Source organism: Perca flavescens, chromosome 12 (assembly GCF_004354835.1).
Source record: "Perca flavescens isolate YP-PL-M2 chromosome 12, PFLA_1.0, whole genome shotgun sequence".
In the NCBI taxonomy this organism is placed as follows: domain Eukaryota; kingdom Metazoa; phylum Chordata; class Actinopteri; order Perciformes; family Percidae; genus Perca; species Perca flavescens.
The window spans coordinates 23800665-23813720 of NC_041342.1; the positions used below are offsets into that span (position 1 = coordinate 23800665).

The 13056-nt window shown below is 39.0% G+C and overlaps 1 protein-coding gene across 1 annotated transcript in view; it reads left to right on the forward strand.

Annotated features, from left to right (window-relative positions):
- Nucleotides 1-12522, forward strand: part of tmtopsa (teleost multiple tissue opsin a) — a 56934-nt gene extending 44412 nt beyond the window's left edge. Inside the window, exon 4 of the mRNA XM_028594328.1 lies at nt 12238-12522. Within this exon, the coding sequence (XP_028450129.1) occupies nt 12238-12522 (285 nt within the window). The remainder of the gene's footprint in view (nt 1-12237) is intronic.
- The last annotated feature ends 534 nt before the right edge of the window (nt 12523-13056 follow it).

Consider the following 13056-nt stretch of genomic DNA (forward strand, 5'->3'; position numbering starts at 1 on the left):
CTTACTACTGAGGCCATTCATCTCGATTGTTTTCACCAGTGGTGGAAGAAGTATTCAGATCCTTTGCTTAAGTAAAAGTACTAATACCACACTGTAAAAAATACTGTTACAAGTAAAAGTCCTGCATTAAAAATGTTACTTAAGTAAAAGTATGTAAGTATCATCAGAAATATGAACTTACAAGTATTAAAAGTACTGCAGAAATGCAGAAAATCCTCCAATTTTAGAAACTGGAAACAATCAAAACTATAAGCACAGCACAACTATAAAGCAGTTATAATGTTGGGTAGTTTAATTTATAATAAAACTTATTTTATAAACGTATGTTTTGTGTGCAAAAATCTTAAATGTGTAAAGTAACTAAAGCTGTCAGATGAATGTAGTGGAGTAAAAAGCACAATATTTCTCTGTGAAATGTAGCGGTGTAGAAGTAAAAGAAAAGACCTCAAATTTGTACTTAAGTACAGTACTTGAGTAAATGTACTCCGTTACAGTCCACCACTGGTTTTCACGGTGGTTTGATTAACCTTGGCCAAGTCCCACTTTAGACAATATGATGAATCACTTAGGGAGGTATTAACTTTAATTGGGAGATCCCATTTTGAGCTTGTTGTTGTAAGTGGATCGGGACTATAATGTCTACTTGCTCTACTACTTTGTTATATTTAATTTGCCTGTGTGGAGATAAATGAAGGCTGACACAAAGAGTGCATGTCACATGCCCCTCTTAGGGGGATTAGATTCATCATTATTATTATCACTTTCACTGCTGGATGTTTTTAAGTTGTGGGTTCTCCTAATATGTGATGCTTGAATAATGTTAATATTTGAAAACTTGGCTTCAAATCAGGCATTTCAAGGTTTTATTTATAACCGTAAAAGAAAAGTCTGATATTTTGGAAAAATAAGCTTATATTCACTTTCTGGCTGAGTATATTGACACCACTCTCATATCTGTTAAATATAAGGCTACAGAGGGTTAGCTTAGCTAAGTAGCGACTCTAGGAAGTTACATCCAAAAAATGCACTTAACCCCATGTAAAAAACAGCTTATTGTCACATTTGCATTTTAAGTCAAGTTTATTTATGGAGCATGTTTAAAAGTAACTGGAGCTGTACAAATCCATGTGAACAGCACAACATATCACTCATTTAAGTCTAATGCAAAAAAAATGGATCCATCAGAGTTTTATTTATTATTTTTTATTAATTTTGTCTGGTTTCTATAGGCAAATTATTTATTTAATTATGTGATGTCAGTGTTTTTTAATTTTTGTATTAAATTGGAATTTCATTTTAGTAGTTGTAAACAAGACAAGAATGTTATGTGATTGTATCTAGTGCACATGTATTTGCTCATGTTAGGATGTAGTGTTAATTTTGTCACCTATTTTTAATTTAGTCTTAGTCTTAGGCCAACATTTTTTGTTAGTCAAGTTTTAGTCGACTAAAAGTCTTGTCATTTTAGTCTAGTTTTAGTCAAAAGAGAACGCAAGGTATCTTAATCAAGTTTTAGTCAAAACATTTTAGTCTTTTTATAAATACATTATTTCTGATAACCATTTCAGTCAAATAGTTATAAAAATAAATAAATGCTATAAAGTTATATACATATTGAGCCTCTTCCTTATTTCACCAGTAAACGACAAAAACAACCACTGCATGGGGAAAGGATATTTTACGTATTTCCTCAAATAAAAGCCGGGGCCTTTATTTACCTGAACTGCAGAAGGGACCAGGCTTGTATTTGAAGCAGGCTTTTATTAGAGGCAGGCCTTTATTTCTAAGTCCATCTGTTTGATAAGTATAATTATTTTAAATAAACTGTTTTAAATGAAAAACCATAGCGTTCACATTTGCAAAAATATCACCATATACATCAACAGCCAGAAGGGCGACAAAGCAATTTGGGTCAGAATTAATCAAACGCCACCATTGTGTTTGAACCCTGTCAATGTACCGGGTATTTATTTCAAATATAGGTACAATACTACAGTATTATTGGTAGATTACAATAAGAGCATACAGTAGTTACACCAGTATCTGAGTAATGTTACAGACGGTAGCTAGCTACCGGTAGCTTTGTTTCTAGCTCCAGGCTAACGTGTTTCCTCCCACCTCCAGCTAGCTAGCCGTGCTCTGCTCTTGTCGGCTAATCTTGTCAGCTCATCCTTCTGTTTCTTCCAGTATCTGATTCTACTGGGCTCAATGTCGAAACGTCCCGCAGCTTTTTCACCCGAGTTTTCCTCCGCATACTTTAAAACTCTTTTCGTTTGGTTGTTGAAAAGTCCGTCACTAGCACCAGAGTCCGTCTTTCTCTGCTAGCACTAAATGAGCCCCGTGTTACATCCAATGTAGCTACTGCCATCTGCTGGCACCTGTACGTTACTGCACACTACACTTGGCTGAGTTACACATACAGCCGCATAGGACTAACCTGACTCCGCCAAATGGATTGCTTCGCATTTGCTCGGCATATCCATCTGGGAACTTTCCGTTGGAGAACTTTTGGGAAGGGGCGGAATACTGGTTATTTGATTGGATGAACCATCTGTCTATCACCACCTAACCCACCTCCAAACCAACGCTGATTGGCCCGGTCGTTTGGCTAACGGCTCCAAATTTTCTCTGCCTCAAGATGCCAGACTGATCTGCGAGTGGAAAACTGGAGCTCGCGAGATCAGGACGGTCTCACGAGGCTAGCATAGGACAATAATCCAGAAAAACAAAGTGCGGAAAAAAGCATGAATATATTGTTGAATCTGTTAAATTAAATTGGTAGAAATGTACAATGAACTTGAATTTTATTTTGACTTAATATTATATGTAAGGCATTTAGGAGATTATCCACACTATTTTTTCCCCGGCCTTAATTTGAGGCCGGCCTTTATTTGTCCGTGTTGACCACGCCCACGGTCACTATCAGAGGCCTGGCTTTTAATTGACTCCCGGTTTTTATTTGAGGAAATACGGTAAATGCAGCAAATATGTGACATTACTGTGTTCTCATTGAGTCCTGCCCACTTCAAAACTGCTATAACTTGTGCAGAATGTGTAAGATCCCATTATTTAGAGTAAGAAGCTGATTAGGAAAACACTTTTTCAGGCCTTTAAAAAGGTCTCATATTATTCTCATTTTCAGGTTCAGGTATTTTTGGTTTCTACTAGAAAATGTTTACATGCTTTAATGTAAAAAAATAAATAAAAAAAATACTGAATACTGAATATACCCGTATTGGCGCTCTGTCTAACGCACTCAGTTTTAGCGCCTGTCTCTTTAAGCGCCCCCCTCACAAAAAAGCCTAGTCGTCTCTGATTGGTAAGCTTTTCCAGGTCTTCCATATCTGCGTTGTCAGAGTCTCTGCACCGTCATTGCAGCCGGGGAATGACTGTAACGACACTGTAGCAGCACTTTTTACCTATATAGAGTATAGTTGTGAGAACTTTTCACATTACAACTGTACTGAAGTCCTGACGGCTTGTTTAAACACACGGTTTTGGAATACCGGCTGTGTGCATTTCTCTGTTGGTGGACCGTTTTTATACAGCACCTAGACCTGCTTTATAATAGAAAATGACATGGACATTTTCTTTTTTACAATATGGGACCTTTACATTTGTGGACACAAAAAAATGTAACACCTGAAAGTTCAATAGAGCAGTAGAAGAAATGCTGCAAACACATGTCTGTACATCTGTCACAAACTTTTTGGGCCATCAGCTTCTAAACAAGAACTAGACAGCGCTGTCCCCACTTGTGTGTTTTTGGTTGGAGGGCTAGAGAGACAGGAGACAGAATGAAAGCCAAAAGGCAGTCAGGGTTGGGAAGTGAACTCCAACATCAGACGTGTTTCAGTCATTCTTTGGGTTATGCCACTAGTGGCCAAAATGTGGAGAACCACATCTGATTATAAACAAGATGTACATAAATACTAAATTATGAATTGAGGTTTGGGGGAGACAAAGCCTTTGTATGAAAATAGTCACAGCAGTCCTTTAATGTCACATTTAATGAGCAATGCTGGCTTGTTTGTGTTATTTAATTTAATCCACATAATGATGGAAAAAAGCATGTTTTTGTTGAATCATTCAATCAGAGACTTTTTATTTAGCAATTTAGTTTTCAGCAAAGACAGACCTTGGAGTCTAGAACATTAATTGATATTGGATCCGAGATTCTCTTCCCTGAATTAGATTAGGGTATTTCTAACAAAGGTCTTTGCTGAATCCAAATCAGATTTAATGAGACACCTTGCCTAACCAGTAGTACAAATTCAGTTGTGACGCAACAGGATATGCTCAGAGGTCAGGTATTGTTAACAGGATAAATCCAGTTACTTTTAACTAGGCATTCATTACTTGGAGTTATTTATCATTATAGTTAGTTGTATTTCAATCACGTGTCACTGTACAACTGTCTTTGATTTAATTGTTGTCAATTTAAGTCTGAACTGAGGCTTTCGCAGAACACTTTACTTAAAAAAAAAGATGGGGGAGCCACTTTTCTAATTTAAAGGCCCCATTTTGTAGGAGGGCCTTCATTATTTCAGTTTTTGCCGTACTTAACATAGACTGTACTGTATATAAAGATGGACAGCTTGACAGCTCCCCAAAAGTAAAGCCAAAACATCTTGATCGCCCCCTGGTGGTTGGCAGAAGTATACAATTACAAGATGGCAGAGCCGGTATCCGGAAAATGTATTTGGCTTCACTTCTGTACAGTGGGAGGAAGTGGAGACGTGTCGTCCATCTTTATATACAGTCTATGTTGCTTAAATGGTGCATATTCCTAAAACAATGTCAAAATACCACGACCAAATAATTATTTACTAACTCGTACATAATGCAGGGAAGGAAGAAATGGAGAGACCTACAGCTCATTTTTGCTTGGGGGCCCCCTTGCGGTTTAATCCGCTCTTCTTTTGTTTACACACTTCCTCATTAACTTGCTGCCTTTGCGTTGTATTCAGGTTTGTTTTGCTTGTGTGTTATTAAAGAATGCATTAGTCATTGATACATTGATATCCACAAATATTTATGAATATTAAGCCAAACAAATTCACCACAGCAATTATTTTTATGATGACTTGCCACCCTCAGTGACTATACACATTTTCTGCCACTTTCCCTGGTGTGTGATAACAGCAGCTGCAAAAATGTCCATAGACAGAACTTATAATTCCCACAGGGAAGTTGACAATTTCCTCTGTTGACAGATTGTATTTACAGAACATATGACATGAACGCAGCATCAGCATACTTAAGCAGTCAACACAACTTGTCAGCTCCCTTATGCTGCAACATTTTAAGCAATGGCTAATCAGAAATTGGATTAAGAGTTTGATTGCTGGAGAATGTCCTGGCTCTCTGGGTGCGTTTTAAAGAGCAGCACTACGCTACAGTGAATAACTGAAATTTCAACATGACATCATGACTTCGCATAAACATACACGCCACTTTCCTAAAGCCAAGTGGCGTGTTATCTGTATGCATTTTCAGCTATGTCTACACTGTATACAGCAGACGGCAGTCTGCAACGTCACAGCGTAAACATACACGCCACTTTCTAAAGCCACGTCGCGTGTTATCGCGAGGCTACGCGTTATCGCAAGGCTATGGTTGGGTTTAGGAAACGTCACACATGGGTTGGGATTAGGAAAAGAATAACCGGGTTGGGTTTAGGAAAAGAAGAACAACCATGGAAAGGAAACCTCACACGCGGGACATGATAACGTCACACATGGGTCACGATTCCCGCTCTCCTCCATACGCCACTTCATGAGATCAGTCTGGAAATTTGAACAAAATCCATACACATCCTAAAAGAAATTGGGAAAATAGGGGCCTGAAATTATCATTTGGACTTACTCAACTTATAAAAACAGTGCATTCACTCACATTTACAATTTGTTGTGTGTATCTTGTGTATTACATTTTTCGGGTGGCACTCAACTTGTAAATGGAACCTCTCAGTAAAGGAGACCAAAGTTGTTAATGAAATTTGAACAACTTCAGACTTATAAAATGATTAATAACACTAAGTATTTGCAGGTGACTTTTTCCCTTGGTTGACAGATATTACTTTTACAGAGGGAACGCCTTATTGTTAATGCCTATTGCTTGAACTTAGGATTTATATTTTGGTTTGAAACTTAACTCCTCAAACTTTGTACTTTATGCTTATCAAGGTCCTCTAGTTAAACTTGTTGTACAAAAAACAATACATTTACACTTAAGATGCTTTGTTCCTTTCTGAAAAACTGTTCATCATGGTGCGTAAAAAGAACAGCAGATAACCAGAGAATTGTCATCCTCTCCCACTGGGGCAGACAGATAAAACTTTTCTCCTCAATTTAATCTTTATCATCTCATTCTGTTATTTTAAGTGAAGCACAAAATGCTGTGTAAGGTTTTAGAAAATATTCTCTTCAGACTCAGGCAGAAGGATTTCATGTACTATACAGAGAATAATATACAGTACTGTATATTGTTCAGTAAATCTTGTCACATTTAAGCTATTGAAGTGCTTTGCTATAAAGTTCAAACTTTCCTCAGAGTTACTGTCAAGAATTATTTATTTGTGAAGTTGGAAATCAACACAAAACCTCACCCTGTTCTAGATGTTGCTCCATCTCCTGTATTTCCAGTCTCACACTTCCTTCCTACTTGATCCCCCGCTGACTGACCTTACAGGGACATTTTAGCCCACACGTCCATGACCTTATGACAGCGTGAGAGAGCGAAAGCAGGAGAAAGGGACACCGAATGTCCTGTATGTCATTTTCAGTCTTCAATTCCTCCCAGCCCGTTACTATGGAAACTGTGAGTTGAGGCGAGTTGAAGACTAAAAATGCTGTACAGATACAAGTAGCAGCTGCTGTGTGTTTGTCCCATCAACGATGAACAGCCCTCACAGCCAAAGAGGCCTGACGTGGATGTCAGGGACCTGCACCAAGAAACCTAGGAATTATTGGTAAGTTAACACTGAATCATCTTTTTATCTCATGTGAATAAATGGTTCTCTATGTGGTTTATACAGTATGTCTGCTGAGAGTAGGCGACAGCTTTGCTGCCAAAACTGTTGCAAGAGTAACAACTTAAGCACATTAAAAAAAGAATGTAAATGGAAGAGGACTTAAACATTAAAAGGAATAGCAACAGTTTTCATCTTTTTTGCGAGAATTCACGTAGGGAGAGTTAGATGAGAAAACCGATACGCTATATCTCCACCCAAGGCTTGAGAACATTGCTTTGCAATGGTGCTCCATATTTTTCTCACAAGCCAATCAGAGCAGGCTGAGCTTTTCGGGAGGTGAGCTCAAACAGACAGGTGCTAAAACAGAGCATTTCAGACAGAGGGTGAATACAGGTATATTGACACACATATTTAACAGTAGTAAACATGTTCTAGTAGAAACCCAAAATACAAATATGAACCTGCAAATGAGCAAGATATGTCTTCTTTAACACAATTTAAGTCCTTTCAGTCATTTTAAGAATTTTACAACACAGCATGAGCTATGGTTGGGTACTGTTCCCTTTTTTAAATCGGTAACGACACCTGGAATTCGGTTCTGGTACCCAGCGGTACCTTTTTTTCCTCCTCGGTATTTTCCCTCTGTAATAACGAAAAATTTATTTCAGTTGTAAAAATAATTCCAAACATATTTATCCTATTTATTAAGAACATTTTATTTATTTAGAACACGCCGACCTTTTCAAGAAGCTGACTGAAGGAATGAAAGAGGGACGCTGTGTTCGCACGGTCCAAAAAGTCTGCCGCCGCTGGTAAACTTTGAAAAAAAATCCTGTTTTGCACGGCTATATGTAAACGGAAATATTAGTGGAATACTCACTTTCATTAGCAATGTAAACAGCTTAGTCGGAATATCGTCTTTCGGAATTAGGGCAAAAAACAGAATATTATGTGCATGTAAACATACTGAATGTTTCAGGCCCAAAATGGGCTCTTCACCAGGTACGCAGGTCTTAAAACCAAGATCAAGACGAAGTGCCAATGTCCACTCAAAGTGCTGTACTTTTCATATCATTCATTAACTACTGTAGGATATTTGTACTGTAAATGACCACCACCATCAACAGAACCAAAGGTTTCAGGCCACTTTAAACAGGAACTTGGATATATTTGCTTGCTAAAAAGAAATGTCTGACTGCAGTGTGGAAAAGATAAATACACACAATATGTGATAACTGAAATGTGCTCGGAAATCCTAAGAGGAAATAAGGTAGGTAGGAAGATTGTCATTCTGTTAATTTGTTCCTGTGTGATGCTCATTTTTCCAGCTAGAGCTCTCAGATCTGCCCATGTGGTCTGCGGGATACTTGCACCGGAAGGTTACTGCGGAAACACAGTGCACGTGGAAGCGCCGCGAAAAGCCGTGAAGCGTACATTCGTGCCCCGATCTCACGCCTGGCTGTTCGTACCAGACATGCATCTGTAGACAATTGAGACAGCCAAAATCCCTATAAACCTTGGTGTTTTATTTTGAATTTAGTTTTATTTTCCAAAGTATCTGGCTGCACCGTGGCCTCCCTGTATGCGACTACCTGCCTGGCTTGAAATATTCACTCGCGGAATAAATTCTGTGTGCGGTGTATTTCTGGCGTTATTGGATCAATTTAAGTCAAGCAATTGTTAAATGAAGTAGTGGGTTATGTGCTGATGTAAAAGAAGCCTTATGCCTCTTGCCATTGACTCACTTCATTAAGATCACTTAACCTGCAAGTGAATTAAGTCATTGTCTGCAATTGATCTCTTCTCAGACACTGTAAAGTTTCAAAAGGAAGTATTATAAAGGAGGATAATTTATTCATTTTTGCATGGATAAAATCAATGATTGAATATGAAAATACTGCCTACTGTATGCATATTTTTGGATTATCTTGGACTTTTATGCAATAAGCAAACATGTCTCCTATTGCAGAGCCAATGTGTGAGAACTGCTAATGATGGTATATTTGTGTGAAATAGATGAGCACCTTACTTCCTGAGATGATGCCTGACATTTGACCCTCTTATTGTCATCCTCTACCCGTAGAGCATCAGCCAAGATCATAGAAAGCATCACCCAAACCTGATGTGAGCAGTCTGGGATGACCCTTCCCATCGCCTCTTTAAAATACTCTGTCAGTGCATCTTGCTCTTTCCATCTCCCTGTCATGCTTTATTTATTCATCGGTCATTGCCTTCACCTTTCTCTTGACCTTAGCCTTGACGCCCCTGTGTCTCGACTAACTTCATCCTCTACCATGTCTGTTGTCTCTATCTCCCTCTCTTCCATCTGTCGAACACTCTTCAGTGTGTTGTTTGGACAGCTGAGGGTAGCAGGGAGTGTGCAATAGCACCACAGAAAGGCATTGATTGTTTATTTTTATTGCATCTACTGTACATGCAAGCCCTCACTCTTAGATGACCTATAGTTCACGGACAGACTGACTGAGAAAGGTAATGTATGTGTTGCTCATAGATGCATCGTGACGAGACTTTGTCCTGAGGCATTTTTCTCTCCGTCTTTACCTCTCTGCACCTCTTCATACCCAGCAAGCATTTGACAGTGATATGCAGAAGTTCAATGTCAAGTCCAACGACCACTGAATTCTCACCTGATTTTGTAATTTAAAGGATACAATTTCTATTGTTTAAAAAATCCAACGAAAAGACCAAAACTAAAAATGCGTCCGTTTATCAATACTAAACTTTCTCCAGCGTTAGTCTCAGACCCCATCCCATTGTTTTTTACTGAACATGTAAATCTTTAAAACCAGTTTGTAAGTACGTACTTTTATTTTTTATAGGATTATTCATTATATATATATACACACATATACATATATATATATATATATATATACACATACATATATATATACACAAATATATATACATATATACATATATATATACATACATACACACACTCTTTTAATGTGTACATTTGACTTTTGTAATATGTCTACTCTAACCAGGTGCTGTGACAGAGTTTCAAAATATTTTGTGCTCATGAGAAAATGTAGTAGACTATAAGTATACCTGAAATTGTAAGTATACTAAGTACACTACGTTTACTCAAGAGTGGCGTCTTCCACATTAACAGGAGCTGAGGAAGAAGAATTGTCTAAATTGTGGTCCAGTGCCTGTGTGTTGAAAATATGTCTTGAATGTGGTTGGAAATGCCTGGAATATAAAGTATAGCTGAATACATTGTTATGCTTTCGTCCTACTGCTGGGGTCTTCAATTATTCAGAATCTTCCTATCTGTCCATCAGCAGATACCCAGACTTTGACACAGGGGCTCTGTCATGTGCAGAGGTTGGTGTAAAACAGGAAGATCCACATAAAATCATAATCCTGAGACTTCCAGATCCGTTTCTTGTATCCACGGGTTTCTGGGTTGAACACCAAGAAAGCTGCAGGACTTGACATTATCAGTGGGTGGGTCCCTGAAACTGTGTGCTGACCAACAAGCGCTAGTATTAACAATAATATTCAACAGGTCACTGGCTCAGTCTGTCCACAATCATTCCTGCGCTCAAGAAAACAAGACCAGTCTGCCTGAATGACTCCCGCCCAGTGGCACTAACCTCTGTAGTAATTAAATGATTTAAACAACTGGTCAAGGATTACATCTGCTCCTTACTACCCAGGACAGTGGACCCATTACAGTTTGCCTAGTCTGGATCAACAGAGGGATAAGATCAAGATTATGGTTAAAAAAAATTAATTGCAGGTCTGTGATGTGAGGCGAGCTCCAGTCTCCTGCATTTAAGTCAGATATGCTACATGCCCATTCACAACCCAGACCCCCCCTGCCCCCCAACCAAAGGTTTGTTATGCTAGCAAAGCCGCCTCATAGCAGTTTGGAGAACCATGGAGACACCAATAGCTGCTACTACTTTCCGACTAACCACTGGGAGGTTATTATGAAGAGAACTCCCATTTCACTGGACAAGGGTGCATCATTTTCATTATCCAGCCTGACATTTTAATGCTTCGTTGGGGTTTAACAGACCAGGAAAAAAAAAAGAGGTCAGAGGCATCTTTGACATGTGAAAGGCACATATTCATCTGCCAGCAGTTGCTTGCAGATCAAGGGGAAACCAGGCAGATAGTAGACTGTTGGTGCACATTGCGCTTTGTGTAGCCATGGCAAGCAAAGCCATTAGACCTGTAGAACAGAGGCACAATGCCATGCAGTTTAAATTGTACAGTTGAAACAAAGTCATCCTACACCTAGACTAGTCTCGTAGAAAAGTGAATGTTAAGGAAAAAAAGTATATGCCAAACGGTTTTTGACATTGCTTGCAATGTAAACTACAGTGTCTTGTCAACACTGTAGAGTAGGTCAGATGTTTTAGCCTTTGTTAAGGGTTAGAGAAGCTGGATTGTGACTGGAAGGTTGCCGTTTTAATTCCCAGACCATCAAGATAAAGGTTGAGTGGTGTAAGTGAAAAAGCAATAACAGCTTTCTTACTACACTGAGTAAGGCCCTAAACCCGCAAACTGCTCCAATGGAGTGGCACAGGTGCAGTATGAGAGGGAGGCCTGGAAATGTTGTGTGGTTAGTTTACCCAAGAGAAAATATCAAATTGTGCGTAAAAGAGGGGATTGTTTCTTTTTCCCGTACCCTAAACTTGCCACTCTTTATAAGCACAAATTAGGAAAATCACTTATCCAGTTAAAAATGCAGTAATGGTTCACACACAATTGACAATGTAATTAGTTGACCATTCAATTTAGTTCACAAACTTTACCAATAATTTGTGTCCTTTGGAGTATTGTTCCACATGAAAGACAGGGGACTCCATAAGCCCAATGACAGAGTACAGTACTGTGGGAAGTAGGGGTACAGAGGGGGGCAGGGAGCAAGAAGAAGGGTCTGATCAGTCCTAATTATTTGTAATTTGTCGAGAGAGAGAGAGAGAGAGAGAGAGAGAGAGAGAGAGAGAGAGAGAGAGAGAGAGAGAGAGAGAGAGTTAAGTTATAAGGCAAATCAACTTCTCATTGGTAGAGACCACAGCTTGAATCAAATTGATGTTTGGGCAATATCTTCTTTTCGATGAAACATTTACATTTATTGCAATCAGACAACAGATGTCAAACAACATGTAAGAGAAATACTCTTCTTGGTTAGTGTTTACAATTTCATCCCCCATGGTCTCTTGACTAATTTTTCAGTATACATTTCTGATCGCGTTCATATTTTATGCTTTCCCCAGTTTTACAGATGTTTCCATGCCCTGCTGCATTGTGAGGCTCCTCGACGAGTCTCGAGCACAAAGAGCTCCTCCAAGGTCGCCACCAAGGTCATGAGGGCTGTAGCAATCACTGGTACCCGCCGTACCAACAACTTCCTATTATTGGTAGCCTCCCTGGGTCAACCGGCCGCCACCATGCCCCAACCGAACCCCTCTTTGGAAGCAACCATTGATAACACCAAAGGCCCCTCTTCAGACATCAACAAACCTGTCGTAGTATCACTAGTGGCTGATGATTGGCTATAACCATAAAATCCCAAAGTCCCCAGCCAAGAAGTCATTAATAATGAGAGAGGTGGTGTTACTGAGGCTTGGAGAGCAGCAGCCTGCCAATCCAGGTGGAGTTAACGGTGCTGTTGCATCAGCTTTACCCCAGCTAGTAGACATGATGGACCGCTAAGAAAGCCACATCTTGGACTGCTTCTCGACAATTTACTCTCAGAAGCTGGGAGTCTGCGTTTCTCTGTAGAAGACGATGATGATGTTTTTCAGACTGTTGTGTTAATAGAAGAGGAATTGAGGGGATCATTCATTTTGTGCAATACATAATGTTTACTTAGGCATAATAGAAATGTGTTCAGAGTGCAAGAATGTTGCATTGATTGGTTACTGACAGTAGTTACAGAGTGAGGTTCAAGAACACAAGTTGTTTATTACCCCAATCATTTTGAAGTATTTTCTAAAGTAGACAAGATTAAAAGATAAGAGACTAGAGTAATATTGGTTATGATTTTAAAGTGTCTTCTTGGCTTTTTTTCCTCTGTCAGTAATTTTTATTTA